Source organism: Sabethes cyaneus, chromosome 3 (assembly GCF_943734655.1).
Source record: "Sabethes cyaneus chromosome 3, idSabCyanKW18_F2, whole genome shotgun sequence".
In the NCBI taxonomy this organism is placed as follows: Eukaryota; Metazoa; Arthropoda; class Insecta; order Diptera; family Culicidae; genus Sabethes; species Sabethes cyaneus.
The window spans coordinates 237,010,940-237,028,400 of record NC_071355.1 but is presented as its reverse complement, the minus strand read 5'-3'; the positions used below and the strand labels follow the sequence as shown (position 1 = coordinate 237,028,400).

General features: G+C 40.2%; 1 protein-coding gene across 1 annotated transcript; it reads left to right on the top strand.

The window, feature by feature from the left end:
* Window positions 1–628: 628 nt before the first annotated feature.
* Window positions 629–3,249, top strand: LOC128744509 (pre-mRNA-splicing factor CWC22 homolog). The gene is made up of 2 exons (XM_053841571.1): window positions 629–1,839; window positions 1,906–3,249. The coding sequence occupies exons 1-2, from the start codon at window positions 681–683 to the stop codon at window positions 3,207–3,209; spliced, it is 2,463 nt and encodes an 820-aa protein (XP_053697546.1). The 5' UTR covers window positions 629–680; the 3' UTR covers window positions 3,210–3,249.
* The last annotated feature ends 14,212 nt before the right edge of the window (window positions 3,250–17,461 follow it).

The window sequence follows — 17,461 nt, the reverse complement described above, 5'->3', positions numbered from 1 at the left end:
CATATAAGGTGAGGATGAAAATATTGTTTTTTCTGTCCGAGTTAAAATCGGAGGAATTTTTGATGTTCATTTGCTTTTTTTGATAGATAAAATTCATCTCATTTCAATCCGGGTTGTTTGAACAAATTTGTAATGCGATAAGCATCCATACCAATGTAAAACAAATCTATCGAAAAATCAGCGAAACTTGTCGAAGCTCTCTTCCTCACCTGTGCATATCTCATTGGCTCTCAGAACTTGGTTAAAACTAACCATGCTCCCGAGCAGGGTTATTTTCGGAAAACCATCGAACTGTCAAATTTTAACCAAAAAGTTAAAAATTTCGCGAAATGGTTCACAGCCTAAGTGTGTGTGATTCTCGTTTTGAACGAACATACGATTTTTTTCGGTGTTAAACTCTTCCATTTGTAACCTGCACATCTGGTTATCTGGTACCCCTGCCGCATATTACTCTTCACCTTCAGCTGATGGTGATTTTTTACCTATTCAATGAGTATATCGTTTCCAATGTGTACCTAATTATACGAATTTTACCGACCGACTTTGACAGCTGTTGTCAAATAGCTTCGTGTTTTGAAACTAAAACACACTCGTAAAACTCTTCTCAACGTTTGCAGATTTCGCAGAAGCTTCATTAAAAAGTTTTCAACAATTTAATCAGTAATTAATCGTGTCATACAATGTCCGACATGGAACATACGCGTTCGCGAGTGAAAAAGCGCGACCGCCATGCATCGGTCAGTCCGCCCAGTGAACAAAATAAGCATCGCAAAAAGCACTCACGGAAAGGACGTAGTTCGCGTTCCAGATCAAGATCCCGATCGCGGTCCCGTAGTCGCGACAGAAAAAGCAGACAGGATGAACGTAGACAGCCAAGATCCCGTTCCAGAGAACGTGACCGCCGAGCGAAAAACCGTCGTAGTCTGGAACCTGGTGAACGTTCCCGAAGCAATAGTGTTGAGAAACCTCCGGCAGCGCCGGTCTCGAAACCTGCTAGCAAGGAGGAAGGGGATGAAGCTTTGTTAAAGAATGAAAAGCCGGCAGTACGGAGGACGGTTGATTTGCTGACATCGAAAACTGGAGGTGCGTATATCCCACCGGCAAAGTTGCGAATGATGCAAGCGGAAATTACGGATAAAACGTCCGCTGCATATCAGCGAATTTCCTGGGAGGCGCTTAAAAAATCCATCCATGGTTACATTAACAAAGTGAACGTGGACAATATTGGCATTATCACACGGGAGCTGTTACGGGAAAATGTTGTTCGCGGCCGTGGACTGTTGTGTCGATCGATTATTCAAGCGCAAGCAGCATCACCCACCTTTACGCACGTCTACGCAGCGCTGGTAGCCATCATCAACTCGAAATTTCCGAACATCGGCGAGCTGCTGCTGAAGCGGTTGGTAATTCAATTTAAACGGGGCTTCCGTAGAAACGACAAAAGCATCTGTCTGTCGGCGTCCCGTTTTGTGGCACATCTCGTCAATCAACGGGTGGCGCATGAAATTCTTGCGCTGGAAATTCTGACACTGCTGGTGGAAAACCCGACGGATGATTCCGTGGAGGTGGCAATCGCGTTCCTGAAGGAAGTCGGTCAAAAACTGACCGAGGTTTCCGGGAAGGGAGTCAACGCTATTTTTGAGATGCTGAAAAACATTCTGCACGAGGGAAAGTTGGACAAACGTGTGCAGTACATGATTGAGGTGGTGTTTCAAATTCGAAAGGACGGGTTCAAGGACCATTCGGCCGTGATTGATTCGCTGGAGCTGGTCGAGGAGGATGATCAGTTTACGCATTTGATAATGCTGGACGAAGCGACCGACACGCAGGATATTCTCAGTAAGTTCGATTTATTAGTCGTTAAACTTGTTCAGACTGGTAATGATTTTTTTTTGCGAATTACAGATGTATTCAAGGTGGACAATGAATACGAGGAAAATGAGGCTAAATACAAAGCGATCAGTAAGGAGATTCTCGGCAGCGATGATAGTGATGATGATGGTGATGGTGGGGGCTCGTCCAGCGGAAGTGGAAGCGATAGTGATTCGGATGGAGAAGCTGACTCCGATGGAGGTAGTGGCGAGGAAGGAGATGGCAATCAGAAGCAGTTGATCGTGGATAACACAGAGACCAACTTGATCGCACTTCGGAGGACGATCTATTTGACGATCCATTCCAGTTTGGACTACGAGGAATGTGCACATAAGCTAATGAAGATGGAACTGAAGCCAGGACAGGAGCAGGAATTATGCCACATGTTTTTAGATTGCTGTGCCGAGCAGAGAACTTACGAAAAGTTTTACGGCCTGCTGGCGCAAAGGTTCTGCATGATTAACAAGATATATATCGAGCCATTTGAGCAGATTTTTATCGATACCTACTCCACAACGCACAGATTGGATACAAACCGGTTGCGTAACGTGAGCAAATTTTTCGCTCATTTACTCTTCACCGATTCCATCGGTTGGGACGTGTTGCGTTGCGTTCGGCTCAACGAGGAGGACACCACCAGTTCTAGCCGAATCTTTATTAAGATTCTGTTTCAGGAACTATGCGAGTATATGGGTCTTGTTAAGTTCAACAATCGACTCAAAGATCCGACCCTGGCAGAGCCTTTTGCTGGGATTTTCCCCCGGGACAACCCGAAAAACACGCGGTTTTCTATCAATTTTTTCACCTCAATTGGTTTAGGTGGGCTAACGGACGAGCTGCGTGATTTTCTCAAGAATGCTCCTAAGCAGATTGTTCAACCGGTGGCCGCTCCCGTACCGGAAGAAGAAGATGCCGATGGTTCATCTTCCAGTTCATCATCACCATCATCGTCCTCCTCTTCCGATTCGAGTTCATCGGAGGCCTCCTCCTCCGATTGGGAGGACGAACGACCGAAAAAGAAAAAGAAAAAAGATCGTAGGCAAAAGAACGATAGACACAGTAAATTGGACAGCCATAAGGATAACCGTTCGGACCGGAGAAGAGGCGTGGAAGATCGTAGTGAGCGGCAACGCCGAGATGATAGCCGAGATCAACGTTCAGCTCATACCAGAGAGTATCGTCGTGAAACCGAGCATCACAGTAGGCGGGATTGGGATGAACGTGGCAGAGCAGACACTCATCGGCATCGCCATGATGAACGCGATTACTCCGATAGGAGGAGGGAATCTGACAGGTCCTCTGATCATCGCAGAAAGAGAAGCAAGGAGCGACGATAAATTATTTTAACTGAACATTTTTGAATACATTTGTGAATTATGATTAGGAAAATGCTAGTTCTATTATTATTAATTGATAACTATTCAAACGTCTTTCAAATCTATCAAACATACATACATGCCTGTACAATTTTGGTTTCTCCGAGGCTTTTACTGGTTCATTATTTAGCAGCTCTCAGAATATGTCCAGGATTGCCTAAATTGACGCTTGGTTTTGAATACAGAAGGCACCATTACGGTATGCCTTCAGTTGCTTTTCAAACGACGTTAATCATCAATATTGCTGAACTCTGCATCTGCGACAATCCATTTTTCTTGTATTCCCTCTTTCTAGCAGCTTAGAGTCGGACTGGCTTGTGCCGTATCTAGAAAATATCTGAATTATAATCGGCTCTGGTCGCCAGTTCGACGAATGTCTTGCAAATTAGATTAAATCTGGCAAAGCACATTCTTTCTTTCTATCACTTTGAGCCCTTCTATTCCTGATGCCGGTGGAGTCCTTGAAGAGAAAATATATCTTTGTACAGTCGTTCAGCCGTCAATAGTTAACTGCACTTTTAAAATAACGAAGACTGCTTTGGCCGTAGCAAAGTTTCTAGTGATAAGGTCGTCCGCGAAGCCTAGGACTTCTTAAATAACAGCTTATCAAGTGCCTGTTACCCAGTAATTGGTCATAAAATGATTGAATAATCTACTATTCAATAAAAATTAGTTGGGTCCCTTTGTTGCAACGCTCTGGGTGAACCTCGACTCGAGAGTCGAGAGGGCCCGCACGAGGCACAATATACGATATAAGATCTGGGAATGCACCCCTTAGACGGCATTGATCATTGCATTGCCACGGTAGTTTAAGCAATCGAGCCGATCGCGCTTTTTGTAAATGGTGCAAAGCAGCTTCATACAGTAGGTGAATGCTTAGCAGAAGAGGACAACCCTCCATTGATGGGAATTGGGATCGACTTGGTCCAATGTTCGTTGGTCAGACGATCTCTAGACGTTATAGTTTGTGTCGGTGTGTAAGCTTGATGTTCCGTGGCGAACAGCTGACGTCCGTCATCTCCAACTGCGCGTATCACGCAATCCTACGCTCTGCCCATCGCTACAAAGCACAGTGCCAGCTCCTTGGACACTGCACCGCTCTGGCAAAATTAGGCTTTGCCGTCATGGATAACACCTTCTGCGACAGATTTTCCTGACGAGGCTCTCGAAACTCAACAACCTACAGTTTCAAGTACCAGGCGTGCATTCCATATCCTTAGTTCTCCTCCTTTGTCTCCGCCGAATGTCTCGAGTTGAATTTTCTTGATCTTTCATTGTAATTTTGTTTAGATAGATTGTCTTATTAGTAGGGCCACGCTATCGAGTCTCCTAATGAGTCTGCCAGCTTAGCTTCAGTGACGAGGCAACACGTTTCTTGCTCCTACTCTGGGAGCTAGGCGTTCTCACTAGGTTGAGGAAAGGTCACACCGTCAAGAGCCTAGGAGCCTGACATGGGAATAGAAGGTCAGGGTTGCGAAACTGCGTACAGTCCATCCCATAATGAGTACGATCAGCTTTCCAGGAAAGCCGTTATTGTCCAAGAGTTTTCAGAGTTCTTTATGGTCGACGGTATCATATGCAGCTCTGAAATTGAAGGCCCGAATGTTACGCTAGGCTATGTATTCACGGCCTTTTTGTAGGATTTGCCGCAGCAGTAATATTTGATCCGTCGCTGACCCGATGATTTAGAAGATCATTTTGTGGGCGCCATTGAAAACGGTGTGGCAAAATGTCTCATCCATTCATTACAACAAACACAATGAATGGGCAAATTTACGTGAAAGATTGTCTGCAAAAACGATGAACCCATAACACTCGCCAGGGCATGTGGCTCGCTGGTACTGCTGGTGTACCTTTGAAGCGCAGAAGCACTGGACAAAAGGAGACTGCAAAATTCACTTATTAAGGTAGCGACGTATCTGATTGGGTTATTTTTAGACACAAATTGTGCCTCTCCGTCCGTATACTGTAGAAACCACCGACCGAGAAGTTTTAATCTAACTTGTTTTTTACTGGCAGAACGACGACGCTATGCAGGCCCTCACGACTTGCAAGGTACTGCGCGTGACACTGTTCGTCTGTCAGCGTGTTAGCTGCGATTCTCAGTGTGGGTTTTCGGAGAAAGCCTCCGTTCCTATGAAATAAACTAAACTCGTATTTTTAGTCTTTGACCTTGAAATGCGTTCAGGCATTAATATTGCTGCCGAAGCCTCATTGTCTCATCATGGATGATGAGACTTGCGTCAAGGCGGACTTCAGGCAGCTTCCGGGGTTACTGTTCTTCATCGACCAGCATAAGTTTAATGTTCCAGAGGAAGCAAGCAAGCAGAAACTTTCAAAGTTCGCCAAAAAATACATGATTTGGCAAGCGATCCGCTCATGTGGCAAACGAAGTGCACCGTTTGTGGCTACCGAGACTGTAAACATGCAGATCTACCTCAAGGAGTGTCTACAGAAGCGGCTGGTTTCTCTATTAAAACAACAAGAGGGCCCTACGATCTTCTGACCGGATCTAACTTCGTGCCACTATTCAGAGAACGTCATAGAGTGGTACGAAGCCAACAGGGTCACATTCATACTCAAGGACATGAACCCCCTACAACGCACCGGAACTAAGGCCCATCGAAAAATACTGGGTTATTATGAAACAGGCATTACGGAAGCATCCCTAGGACGTCAAATCTGAGGAAGACTTCTAGAAAAAGTGGGTTTCCGTACAGGGTTCCGTGCTTACATTTGCGGATTGGCACACCGGCATGTTAATGGATGTTTTGCTTTGGATACTTTGGATGCCTATACTGATGGTCATTCTACTCTATAGGACTTCCGCGTATCTCGTCCGGAATGACGGATCAAAACTTGGGGTTTTATACACTTTCGATTACCTGCAATTGAATAGCAAAGAAAACTCCAATTAAATTTTACTATGTATATTTATTCTAAACAGATTCGTATTTCGCCTGCAACTCGCAGGCTTCATCAGTGTTTGTTTTCGAACTTGAATGAATGAACCTGAATGAATGAACTTGATGAAGCCTGCAAGTCGTAGGCGAAATACGTATCTGTCAAGAATAAATATACATCTTAGAATTTAATTGGAAAGCCATCCGGGCCTTGGAAGAATTTCATGTTTTTCGACCAATTTCTAAACCTTTGTTGTGGTATAACAAAGGTAAAAACAGAGAGGCCAGTTAATAATGCAGTCTTCGCTAATAGTCATTATTGCTGGCCCATCTTTACCGTGATTTGGGAAAATGTCTGAAAATCCTTTTTCTATAGTGTTCCTTATTTTTAGTCGCGTGTTTCCTATTGCATTGTTCTGTTTTTTTCTTCGTTTCCTGTCATATCTCTGATTTTCACCAGTGTTTTGTTATTTTCTTGGCCATTCCTCTTTTCATTTCCAGTTTTTTTGTCTTTTTCTATCACTTTTTATCTAATTAACTAATGTTTATTTGAGCGTCTTAGTAGAATACCTGAAACGATAAAAAAGAAGAAACAAAAGTTATTTATATCCTTTATTTCCACTACTGTGTTTTATTGATAAATACGTATTTCGGTCTCGACGTGAGACACATTTTAATTACCTGCTAGGTAAAAAAGCGGTGAAATGTTTATTGTTTATTGTTTATTAATTAAAAGTCAACAGATTTTTCTATCCTACTGACTACTTAAAAACTAATAGCAAGAGCTCTAAATCGGGTTTTCAGCACGTTGCGGCTGACGTCAAAGTCGAAGTAGGACACAAAATGGTTGAAGTTCCGTTGTAAGTCGGTTATAGTACCGAAAGTACTGTAGTTAGTTCTCCGATGTGGTATATGCAAGAAGGAATTGTTCCGCGTTAAGTGAGACCGAGTTAAGATGTCTAGTCTTCCTAGAATCCAAGGACAGTCAATCCGGGATGTCAGAACATCTGATACGAAGACGGCTCTAGTTACGTCCCGATGTGTTTGCAGGGTGTCCAAGTTGATTAATCTGCAGCGCTGTTCGTAGCTTGGTAGCCGGAACGGATCATTCCATGGTAACCTACGGAGGGCAAAGCGGATGAACCTCCGTTGTACCGACTCTATTCGAATGACGCCGTTTTGGTAATACGGGCTCCATACGGGTGCGCAATACTCGAGGTTAGAGCGAACCAACGCACAGAAGAGTGATTTCAAACAATAAATATCGTTGAAGTTTTTGGCGATGCGCATGATGAATCCAGGTTTCTGCAGGCCTTGTCGACAACAAATGAAACATGCTGTTTGAAAGTCAATTTAGAGTCCAGCGGTACCCCAAGATCCTTGACGCAATCTACACGGCGTAAGGGTACGCTTGATAATCGGTAATCGAATATTATAGGGTTCAGCTTTCTCGAGAACGTTATCACTTCACATTTGTCGGGGTTTAGTACCAAGCGATTGTGTTCGCACCATCCAGCGAATATCAACAGTTGCTCCTGGAGTGCGAGAGTGTCCGTTGAATCGTTGACTTTCGAAAACAGTTTCAGGTCGTCGGCGAACACAAGCCGAGGACCTTTGAGCATTAAGTTGACGTCGTTGAAATAAATAAGAAAGACCAACGGTCCGAGATGGCTACCTTGTGGGACTCCAGAAAAAGCGGTGAAAGTCGGTGAGGTGAAGCCATTGATAGACACGTTGATGGGACGGTTCGTCAGATACGATTTAAACCACTGAAGCAGCGGCCCTCCAATACCCAGTTTGTCCAGTTTTGCAACGGCGATTTGATGATTTAGCTTGTCGAAGGCGGCGGAGAGGTCAGTGTAGATAACGTCCGTCTGGGATCGGTCGTCAAAGCAGTCCGTTACGTACGTAGTGAGAGTTAGTACAGGTATACCTCGATAGTACGTACACCCGCACATCGTTTAGCGTACGTACTATCGAAACGTACGTACTATCGAATCACAATTTTTAAGGTAAAGTATTATTTTTATTATACTAAATATTGTCTAAAACTTCCAAATTAGGTAGATCAGATCAGATATTATAAAATAAATAATGATCTTAGTAAAATTATTTTGGAAAAAAAACTACAAATGTTAAAAACTAGTTGAAAAGTAAAGCAAAAGGAATCCAAAAATACCTATTTTTTCAAAATTCTTTCTCAAATTGAAAATTTACATATTTTAATCGAATAAATCTAGGTAAAGGTTTGGTACATAGTTGTAAATATATGCTAGAATGAGGAAACATGACAAGAGGAGCTCAATAGCCGTCATTCGGGATATTTCATTCCAAATCCACTAATATCAATCGAGTGAGCTTCCAGTCTATATGCTGGACACTGAGTGAGTGCTATGAACAGAAAATAGTTAACTAATCGAAATAGTTAAATAATCGAAGCTTCAGCTGTAGGCTGCGTAAATTGGAGAAGTTCCTATAAGGCTGCTTATCTGCGTAGGAAAGCATACCTATCCCATGTGAATATTAATCGATTTTGAGAAAAATACGGAAGTAGCTTATTTATATCCTAATTTACCTTACAAGCTGTAATTTAAACAGACTTTGTTCGAAAAATTTTCCAAAAAATTTCAAACATGAACAGTTCCATATGCAAAATAAAAGCATAACTGTCCCATAATAATATTGTCCATTATAAACATTTTCTTTTTGCCAATTTAGGTAACAATATTCTTTTAATTTTCGCCTCTATTGAGTGTGATAATATCTTAACAAAAAGATAATATGACAGTAATATTTATTTCTAAGTTTATACCAAAGTTCTACCACGATTTTTTCTTAATCGGCAAAGATTTCACACAGGCACAATTTTCTTCGGCGATGACAGGGAGAAGAGTATTTGATAGAGCGACTTTTCTCTACGTTTCGATTCCACAATGTCCTTTATGGATTTTTTTTTTTCATTTGGGAAGTTTTCAAAAAATAGCTCGTGTTGTTTTTTCGACAGCAGAGCATACTTGAAGTTCGAAATTCAAACTTCATCAAGTTTGTATCTAGCAGTGACGCTGCCCTTTTTTGAATATAGTCTTTCGAATGCCTTCGAGATATTGGGATTTATAAATTGTGTATTTCGAAACCAGACCGCGACGTCTTTCTTGGCTTCTTTAATGACGATCTTAAAGTCCTGAAATATTATTGGAGCGTTCCGGTTGCGCATACATTAGTATAGAAACTATCTTCCGCAATGTACTGTTAAAAATTTAAAAAAATACATGTGAGACAGACATGCTTTTATTTAGCAAGCGCTTGTAAATAAAAGCATAATTGTCCAATCTTCGAAATTCTGAGAAAAAAAATGCATTTTGTTTAACTTTACAACCAAATTAATGTGGATAGTTTAATTACTAGTGTAACGTAATTTTTTCTCCGAAGAAAGTAAAATAATTCTTGTATAATGACGACAACATATATTCTCCCGTCGCAGTTGGGAAGAATGCGAATCGCAGAAAAGGTGAATTCTCTGAGCAAAAATCTGCAAAATCTAGTAGCGACCATGAGTCTGCCCGGAATGCTTAAATAACTGTTATTTAGAACGCATATTTGATTAATTTACTATTAAAGAACTGTTTTTAATTTTAAAATAATGTTTTTTTTACATTATAGAAATAACTAATATTATTCAAAAATTTATAATTATTGAAAACGCATTTGCTTGTATTGACTCATAAATATTCATAAAAATGTTTCTGCTTTATATAGAAACTAAAAAAAATCATTGTTGGAAAATGTACGTACTATCGAGGCAAATTGTACGTATTATGGAGGGTACGTACTAACGAGGGTACGTACTATGGAGGTATACCTGTAGATTGGTAGATGTTGAGCGCTTCGGCATGAATCCGTGTTGCTCATCAGCGATGTATTGCTGGACGAACGAGGAAATTGGCACGAACACAACGAGCTCGAAGAGTTTCGATAATGCACATAAGGCAGAGATACCTCTGTAGTTGTCTATGTTCCTTTTGTTCCCCTTCTTATGAACTGGGAACATGTAAGCGGATTTCCAAGCTGAAGGAAATATGCCTGAGCTAATCGAGGAGTTAAATAGACGTCGGATTGGAGCAGCCAAGGCATCAATGCAGTTCTTTAAAAATATTGAAGGTACGCCGTCCGGTCCACTGGAAGTTGAGCTTTTCAACTTCAAAGCGGCCTGCTTGATCATAGAATCATCAATAGACAGGTTAGTGAGAGAGTCGCTGAGATTTGGAACGCTGTCTAGAGCAGTCGATACTTCTGTTTCGGACAGCCTTTCATCGACAAAGACGCTGGAGAATTTTCGCAAGAACAGTTGACAAACCATATCCAATTTGGTCGCAGTGTCGCTTCCAAGGAACATGGCTGATGGAAGACCGTCATCTTTCCGTTGTGCACTAACATATTTCCAGAACGACTGGGGGTTACGCTTCAGTCTTCGCTCAACGTTGTTTAGGTATTTGCGGAAGCAGTGTCGGCTTAACTTTTTGTAGCGCTTATTGAGAGCCTGATAGTGGTTTCGTAGATATTGGGTTTTATACCTTGAAAACCTCCTCAAGGCAGCCTTTCTTTCAGATTTAAGGCGATGTAGCGTGGCGTTTATCCAAGGCAGGTGCGGCTCTATGCGTATCGTCTTTTTCGGTACGTGGCGGTCGATGATATAATTTAAAATGTGCGAGAAGGTCAAGGCGGCAGCATTTACGTTGTTCTCTTCCAAGGCTGCGTTCCAGTCGATACTGTTTAGTATACCTTGGATCGCATCAAAATCGGCACAGTTGAAATCGTAATAGACAGACAACGGTGAGTCGGTCGTTTTGCATGGTGTATGTTGATAAATCGGAACTAATAGCGGTGGATGATGGAGAACATGGAGAACATCGATGGAGTAACGAGTGGAGCAGGCGCCAACATACATTCTGGAACCTGACTGCAAACACTAGCGAAGCAGAGATTCAAGCAGCGTCCATTTTCATTGGTGATTTTGTTAATTTGCTGCACAGTGGCTGTACTACAGCAGTCGAACAACTCGGTAGTGATCGGGGGAGGAGTTACAGAGCTGAAGTCGACGAACAGATAGCCGTTGCCGCGTTCACGCCAATTAATCCCGGGGAGGTTAAAATCTCCCAGAATTAGCAAATCATCGGAGGCGGAGGCTGCCGAAGAAATTGTGGAGACCGATGCCATATGAGCCTTGAGGAGTACGGCGTCCCTTACTCGATCCGGTGGGAAATAGACAGCGCACAGGTATAGAGAGCGATCGGATAAATTTATAGACACCCAAACTTGCTCAACAGGTAACCAGTCGTTGTGTTCTAAGACAGAGGTCTTGAGTTGGCGATGAACCGCTACTAAAACGCCACCGCCCGTTGATTTTCGGCTGTTGTGCGCACTTCGGTCACACCGGAAGACTTCGTAGTTCGGTCCGAAGATTTGTGTGGAGGAGGTTCGTTCGTCAAGCCAGGTTTCGGTTAAAACGATTATATCGTATGGGCTATCGACACATGCTAGCAGATAGTCGTGAACGCTTGCATTCATTCCGCCTACATTCTGGTAGTACACGTGGATGTTTTGCTGGACGTCGCGAGCACTGTTCGGTAACCGGTTGGATGATGTGCTAGAAACGGGAGACGGATTAACGGGAGGATCTAGATTGGTGGTAGTGCGCTTGCCTGGAAGGGAATTTTGGAAGCCCCTTTCGCTACACCCACACGCAGGGCCGGGACGACTGATGAGCGCTGGCAGGAAAGGCGCGACTGCGGCGGGGAGGATAGGGACTTCCATGTTACTACCTGTTTGATTATTTAGAAGATTGGATGGATTTTCTTTATAACATTCAAGAGATTCGGCAACATCCAGCTTCCAAATATTATTGACAGGGCGGAGAAGGTTAATGTTTTCAGAAGTAATGGGATGTTCTTCTTCGAAAATGTGCTCGGCTACTTTGGATTTAAAGTGGTAAAATTCTTTCTCCTGTAGTTCTTTCTTAGCTTTTGTTACTTCTGAAACATGCTCCTTGAATCGGATTCCAAAATTTCTTTTTGTTTGTCCGATATAAATCTTATCACAGTGACTACATGCAATTTTGTAGACTCCTGCTTTGTTCAATATATCTGTTGGGGGACGGGATCGTTGCCTCCAGTGTTCGATAGCTATTGGTGGGTAATTGGGGATCCAGCCCCCAGCCCCGACGGAATTCTCTCCCCAGCAGAATGACCAGTTATCCGAGTAGTACCGGGTAAAATCCAAAGGTTGGAACCGCCTTTCGGGACCAGTAAATCACTCCATGCACAGATAAAACATGCACTTTATTTACTACACAATCAACGGAGCTGACTTTTATTTTCTTAATGTAGTTGAACACTTATATAATTAAATCTAACTCATGCTATCCGATGGTTAGTTTGGATGCGACAGACTTATTGCTCAAGTGTTGTTATTTCGGTGGTCCAGAAGTGAGATAAACTCTCCGCTCTGATCAGCATCACCTCTGCGCTGATGACTTGGTTGGATGTGATTTCTGCGTTGATCGATTGGTTTGATGCTATCTCGTTCTGTGATATATACGGATGCGATCTCGTTCTGTGGTATAATATATTGTCATCAAAAGGGTTGTACCGTGTACCCCCGTTGGTATGACCTTCTTTAATATGAACATTTTTAATCTGTACCCCGGTGATATGAATGCATTCACATTAAAAACCGATCAAGCGTCATACACAATTGACGGTAAAGCTGACCGGGTAAATTGAAAAAAAGCAAAAAAACTTAATGCGTTTCCTCTTGCTCAAGAGCTTTGGCAATATAGCTCATATGGAACTTACCTTCCGCTAGCACTCAAAATAGACCATTTTAGTTGAAACTGCCGAGCTAATTGCCTCTTATACAAACCGGACGTTTAGAATTTACGCATGTTTGAAATGTTTTCAAAACGTTTGTTTTCGTCAAATCAAAATAACAAATTCATAGGGTGCGCATCTTGCGCGTATATGAAAATGAATAGAGTTACCAAATATTCAGATTAAAAATGAACTCTTCCAATCTGAACGAGCTGTTTTTCATATTAGCGGGGGTTGAGTGTAGTGCTGGGTGGGAAACCGTACTCCTTAACAATATCGATAGGATCTTTTGTGGATCCTAATCGTGTTTGGAGCTGGTTATTTCTACTAGTGTAGACGATATCCATTCCATACTTCTTAAATGTAGTATGAGGCTGATGTGTTAAACCACTATCATACTCGACAGTCACCCTTTTCAGATCTTCTGCTATAGGGGTTAGTGTCGTAAAAGAATTACGAAGAATTTCCTTTTTTTTATTCAAAATAGCTTGGATGGTTTCTTTCTTATAACCATTCAGCCTGGCAATCTCGAAAATATAACTTAATTCATTATCTTTTTCTTCCTTACTCAATGGAAGAGTTTCCACACGGTGAATCATGTGGTGGAAAGCGGCCATTTTATTTTGAAATGAGTGGTTGGATGTGATAGGTATCACCCGTTTCGTATTAGTGGGTTTCCTATAAATTTCGAAATCAAATTTTGTGGGACTCCTTATGACAACAACCTCTAAGAATGGAAGTTTATTGTTCTGTTCCTTCTCAAATGTGAATTTAATACCTCTGTGGACGTTCTTGAGTATGTGTAAGAGGGAATCAAAATCCTCTTGTTTTAAATTTTCTTTTTATCTCCTTTCCTCTTTTCCTATTTTTTCCTCATCGGGAATGCCCCGGTTTCCTGTCTTTTTGTGTTAATTCATTTATTCTGATTATGGCTCCCTTTTCCCTTTTCTCACCGGTTTTCTTTTTGTATTTTTCGTTTTATCTCTTTTCCTGTTTTCTCCCTTTCTTTATCAATTGTTTTCTCTCTCTCTGTTCTTCATTCATTTGTTTGGTTTCTCTTGTTTTCTGTTCCGGGTTCTTGTATCGTTTTTCCTCTGTTTATATTCCGTTTTCCCTTTCTCTGCTTTTCATGTCTCGTTTCTATCGTTTTAAAATTAGTTTTCCTTGCAGTTTTTTTGTTATTTTCTGTCCTGTTTTAACTTTTTTGCGTTTTTTCGCTTTTCAACTGCTTTTTTATCGTTTTTGGTTGTTTTTGGTTTTTGGTTCGTTTTTGGTTGTTTCGTTCTTTCTCTTATTATGACTTGGTTTTCCTTCTTTCTTGTCCCGTATCCTTTTTGTCTTCCGTTTTTACTCCATTCAGTCCAATTTTTCCTCTTTTTCTGTTCTGGTTTACCCATTTTCCAGCTGCTGATTTTCTTCTTTTCTGTTCCTTCTTTTCTACTCCGCTTTTCTCCTCTTTCGTTCAATTAATCGTCATTTTCTTGTTAGGTGTTTTGCTCCCTTTCTCTCATTTTTCTTTTTTCCTCCTCCGTTCTGCATCTTTTTCTGTCTAGCCTCCTCCTTTTTTTGCCTCCTATCCTGTTAAGGTTGTTCAGCGCTCGATACGTCTTCATTCGTGCTTTTTTTTCCTTTTTTCTCGTTCTGTCTCCTTTTTCCATTTTTGCTTCTTTTTCTAGAGATCAGCATAAGACGGACTACCTTTGGATCCATCGCTATTTTGTCTGTGAATATGCTAAGAAAATTTACTACATTTTTGCCTTTCTACTATATAAATATATAGTATAAAGGTATAGAAATCACTTGGAAAACCGGAAATGGAAAGAAGGTCCTGCGGGCCGAATGTCATATACCATTCGACTCAGTTTCGAAAACTGAGCATTTTCTGTGTGTGTGTATGTATGTGTGTGTGTGTGTGTGTGTGTGTGTGTGTGTGTGTGTGTGTGTGTGTGTATGTGTGTGTGTGTGTATGTGACGCTTTTAATCTCACTCACTTTTCTCGGAGATGGCTGGACCGATTTTAATGTTCTTAGTGTCAAATGAAAGGTCTAGGTGTCCCATTGGTCGCTACTGAATTTCATACTGATCGGACTTTTAGTTCAAAAGTTATGTATAAAAATATGAAAAATATGGGACTTCATTATCTCATAGGTCCCTTAACCGATTTGAACAAAATTGATTGCATATGAAAGAGGAGCCTTGCAAACCCTTAACTTCCAAATTTCATGACGATTGGGCTTGTAGTTTGAAAGTTACATAAAGAAATGTGAAAAAATAGTATTTAAAACATATTTTTGTAACATATAAGCATTAATTCAATGAAAAACATCACACATTTTATTATTATTTGAAAATTACTACTGAGATCTATCAAACGAAACCGAGTTATTTAAAATCGGACAGTTCATTCAAAAGTTATTTAAACTTTAACACTTAAGCACCGTATATTAAACCGTTAAAACGTGTGAATTCAAAACAAATGTTGATTGTATTCAATGTGTGTGATGTATGTGTGTATGTATGTATGTATGTATGTATGTATGTATGTATGTATGTATGTATGTATGTATGTGTGTGTATGTGATCCCAAGCAACAATGTGAGTTTGATTGTACTCTTCTGGTGGTTTTCATGACCAATTTTGGTCTTGAATGTCATCATAAGAGTGTAATAAAACTCAAATTGTTACTTGGGATGACAATTTACAATTTTTAAATTTGCATTGAAATTCAAGAAAATATGTTTCTAACTTTTCTGAATCAATTGTCTGAAATTTTTGAAGCCTCTTAGTGGAATACGAAATTTGAAATTAAAGAAAAGAAAAAACTTTTACCGACTAAATCCCACTATTTAATATTTATTCGCAACAGATACGTATACGCTTTGAAATAAGACGCTGTTGAAGCCTGCACGTCGTAGGCGAACTACGTATCTGTTGCAAATAAATATTAAATAATGGGATTCAATCGAAAAGCTTTTTCTTTTCTTTGATTTCAGATTTCAATTGTCATTTTGTTCACTTGCTGTTACTCACAATTGTACACGAAAAGCAAACAGCGAAGAAAAGCAGTTAATTTAAGCATGAAGGTATAGTGGTGTATAGGATTAAAAATGAGTTGATTTTTCCAAATAAATTTATACAAATTTCAAACAAATTTTGCGCATCAATAGATGCTCTTTTCAATCAATAGATAGAGCTTAGAAATGTTATATGAAAAATAGGAAGTAAACGTTGCACGGTAGTAATTTTGTAAGATTTGTTTTCGTTAATGACATTTTAAAGGACAGATGTCTTATGTCATGTATCATGTTTCAACAAATAAATCAAAAATGACAAACACTGAAAATCATATCGATCATATTTCCCATTCTCAAGCATGTTTAAGGCGCAGCTTTTGCAACCCTCTTGTTTTCCTAACCCTCCAACATTGTAAAAACGATGCGATCAAGCTAATGACTATCTTTTCATGAAAGTACATTCAAAAAAAGCATAAGTTTTGATTTTCATGCAAAAATAATTATCTGAAGGAGCGCCAGCTAAGAAAAAGTTCAATTTCTCTTTTTCATATCTAATGCTCTATTCAGTTATTTTTTCTAATTCAGATATATTGCAAAATTGAAGCCAAGCAAACTAATAGTAAAATTTTGAGATTAATCATTTTGTTGTCGATATTATTTGTCTTCAAAGGCGAAGTATAATAATAATTTTTCTGAACTCTTGTTTTTCAAAGATGCTAACTTTTGAACACATGGTATTAATTAATTAGCAACAAATCTGTTCTGAACACATATTTCATATTGTCAATTCAAAATAAGTTTCCTATGTGGCTCTGAAGCCCGAAAGTTTAGGCCGACCGATTATAAAACTAAATAAGGTGTTACAAGTATCTACGCACACAAGGAAAGAAAATTTAATTATTCTACGCAATACGTTGTGAATTTTACTGGCAAATAAGGATTTTGAGGAATACGGAACGGATATTTAAAAATATAGTCAAGTTAATTATACATAGATGTTCCTGAGAAATTAAATGATGATTATTGTGACAGTAGAAAGGCTAGGTCACGCCGCTAGGTGGATTAATTCGGGTTTTTTATGGAAGCTATAGCTACTTTAAGAAATAACAAAGTTTGCTGTTGAACTAAAAGGTCAAACAGTTAGAATCAAAAAAATATCTGGACCCTGAGTCTAAAATGCTTTTTATTGAATTTATACAGAATACTTTTACATTTACAAATTATTTTTCTGTGTGTTACATTAAATTTTACAGAAAAGATGGGACACGTGCCTCAGTGTGCTCCAGCCTAGGCGAGTGATTGTGAAAATAGTTTCGACTATTCTTTCACTCAAAGCTACTCTTGCTGAGTTTATAACACGTTATTTTCCATATGGGATCTTACCAAAGAGAGACAAAATTCCACATTACTTTTGTGCTAGAACCGTACAC

Coding starts and splice junctions, on each gene's coding strand:
- LOC128744509 (XM_053841571.1), top strand. CDS start 681: ATGTCCGACATGGAACATACGCGTTCGCGAGTGAAAAAGCGCGACCGC. Junction 1,840..1,905: donor CGACACGCAGGATATTCTCA/GTAAGTTCGATT, acceptor TGCGAATTACAG/ATGTATTCAAGGTGGACAAT.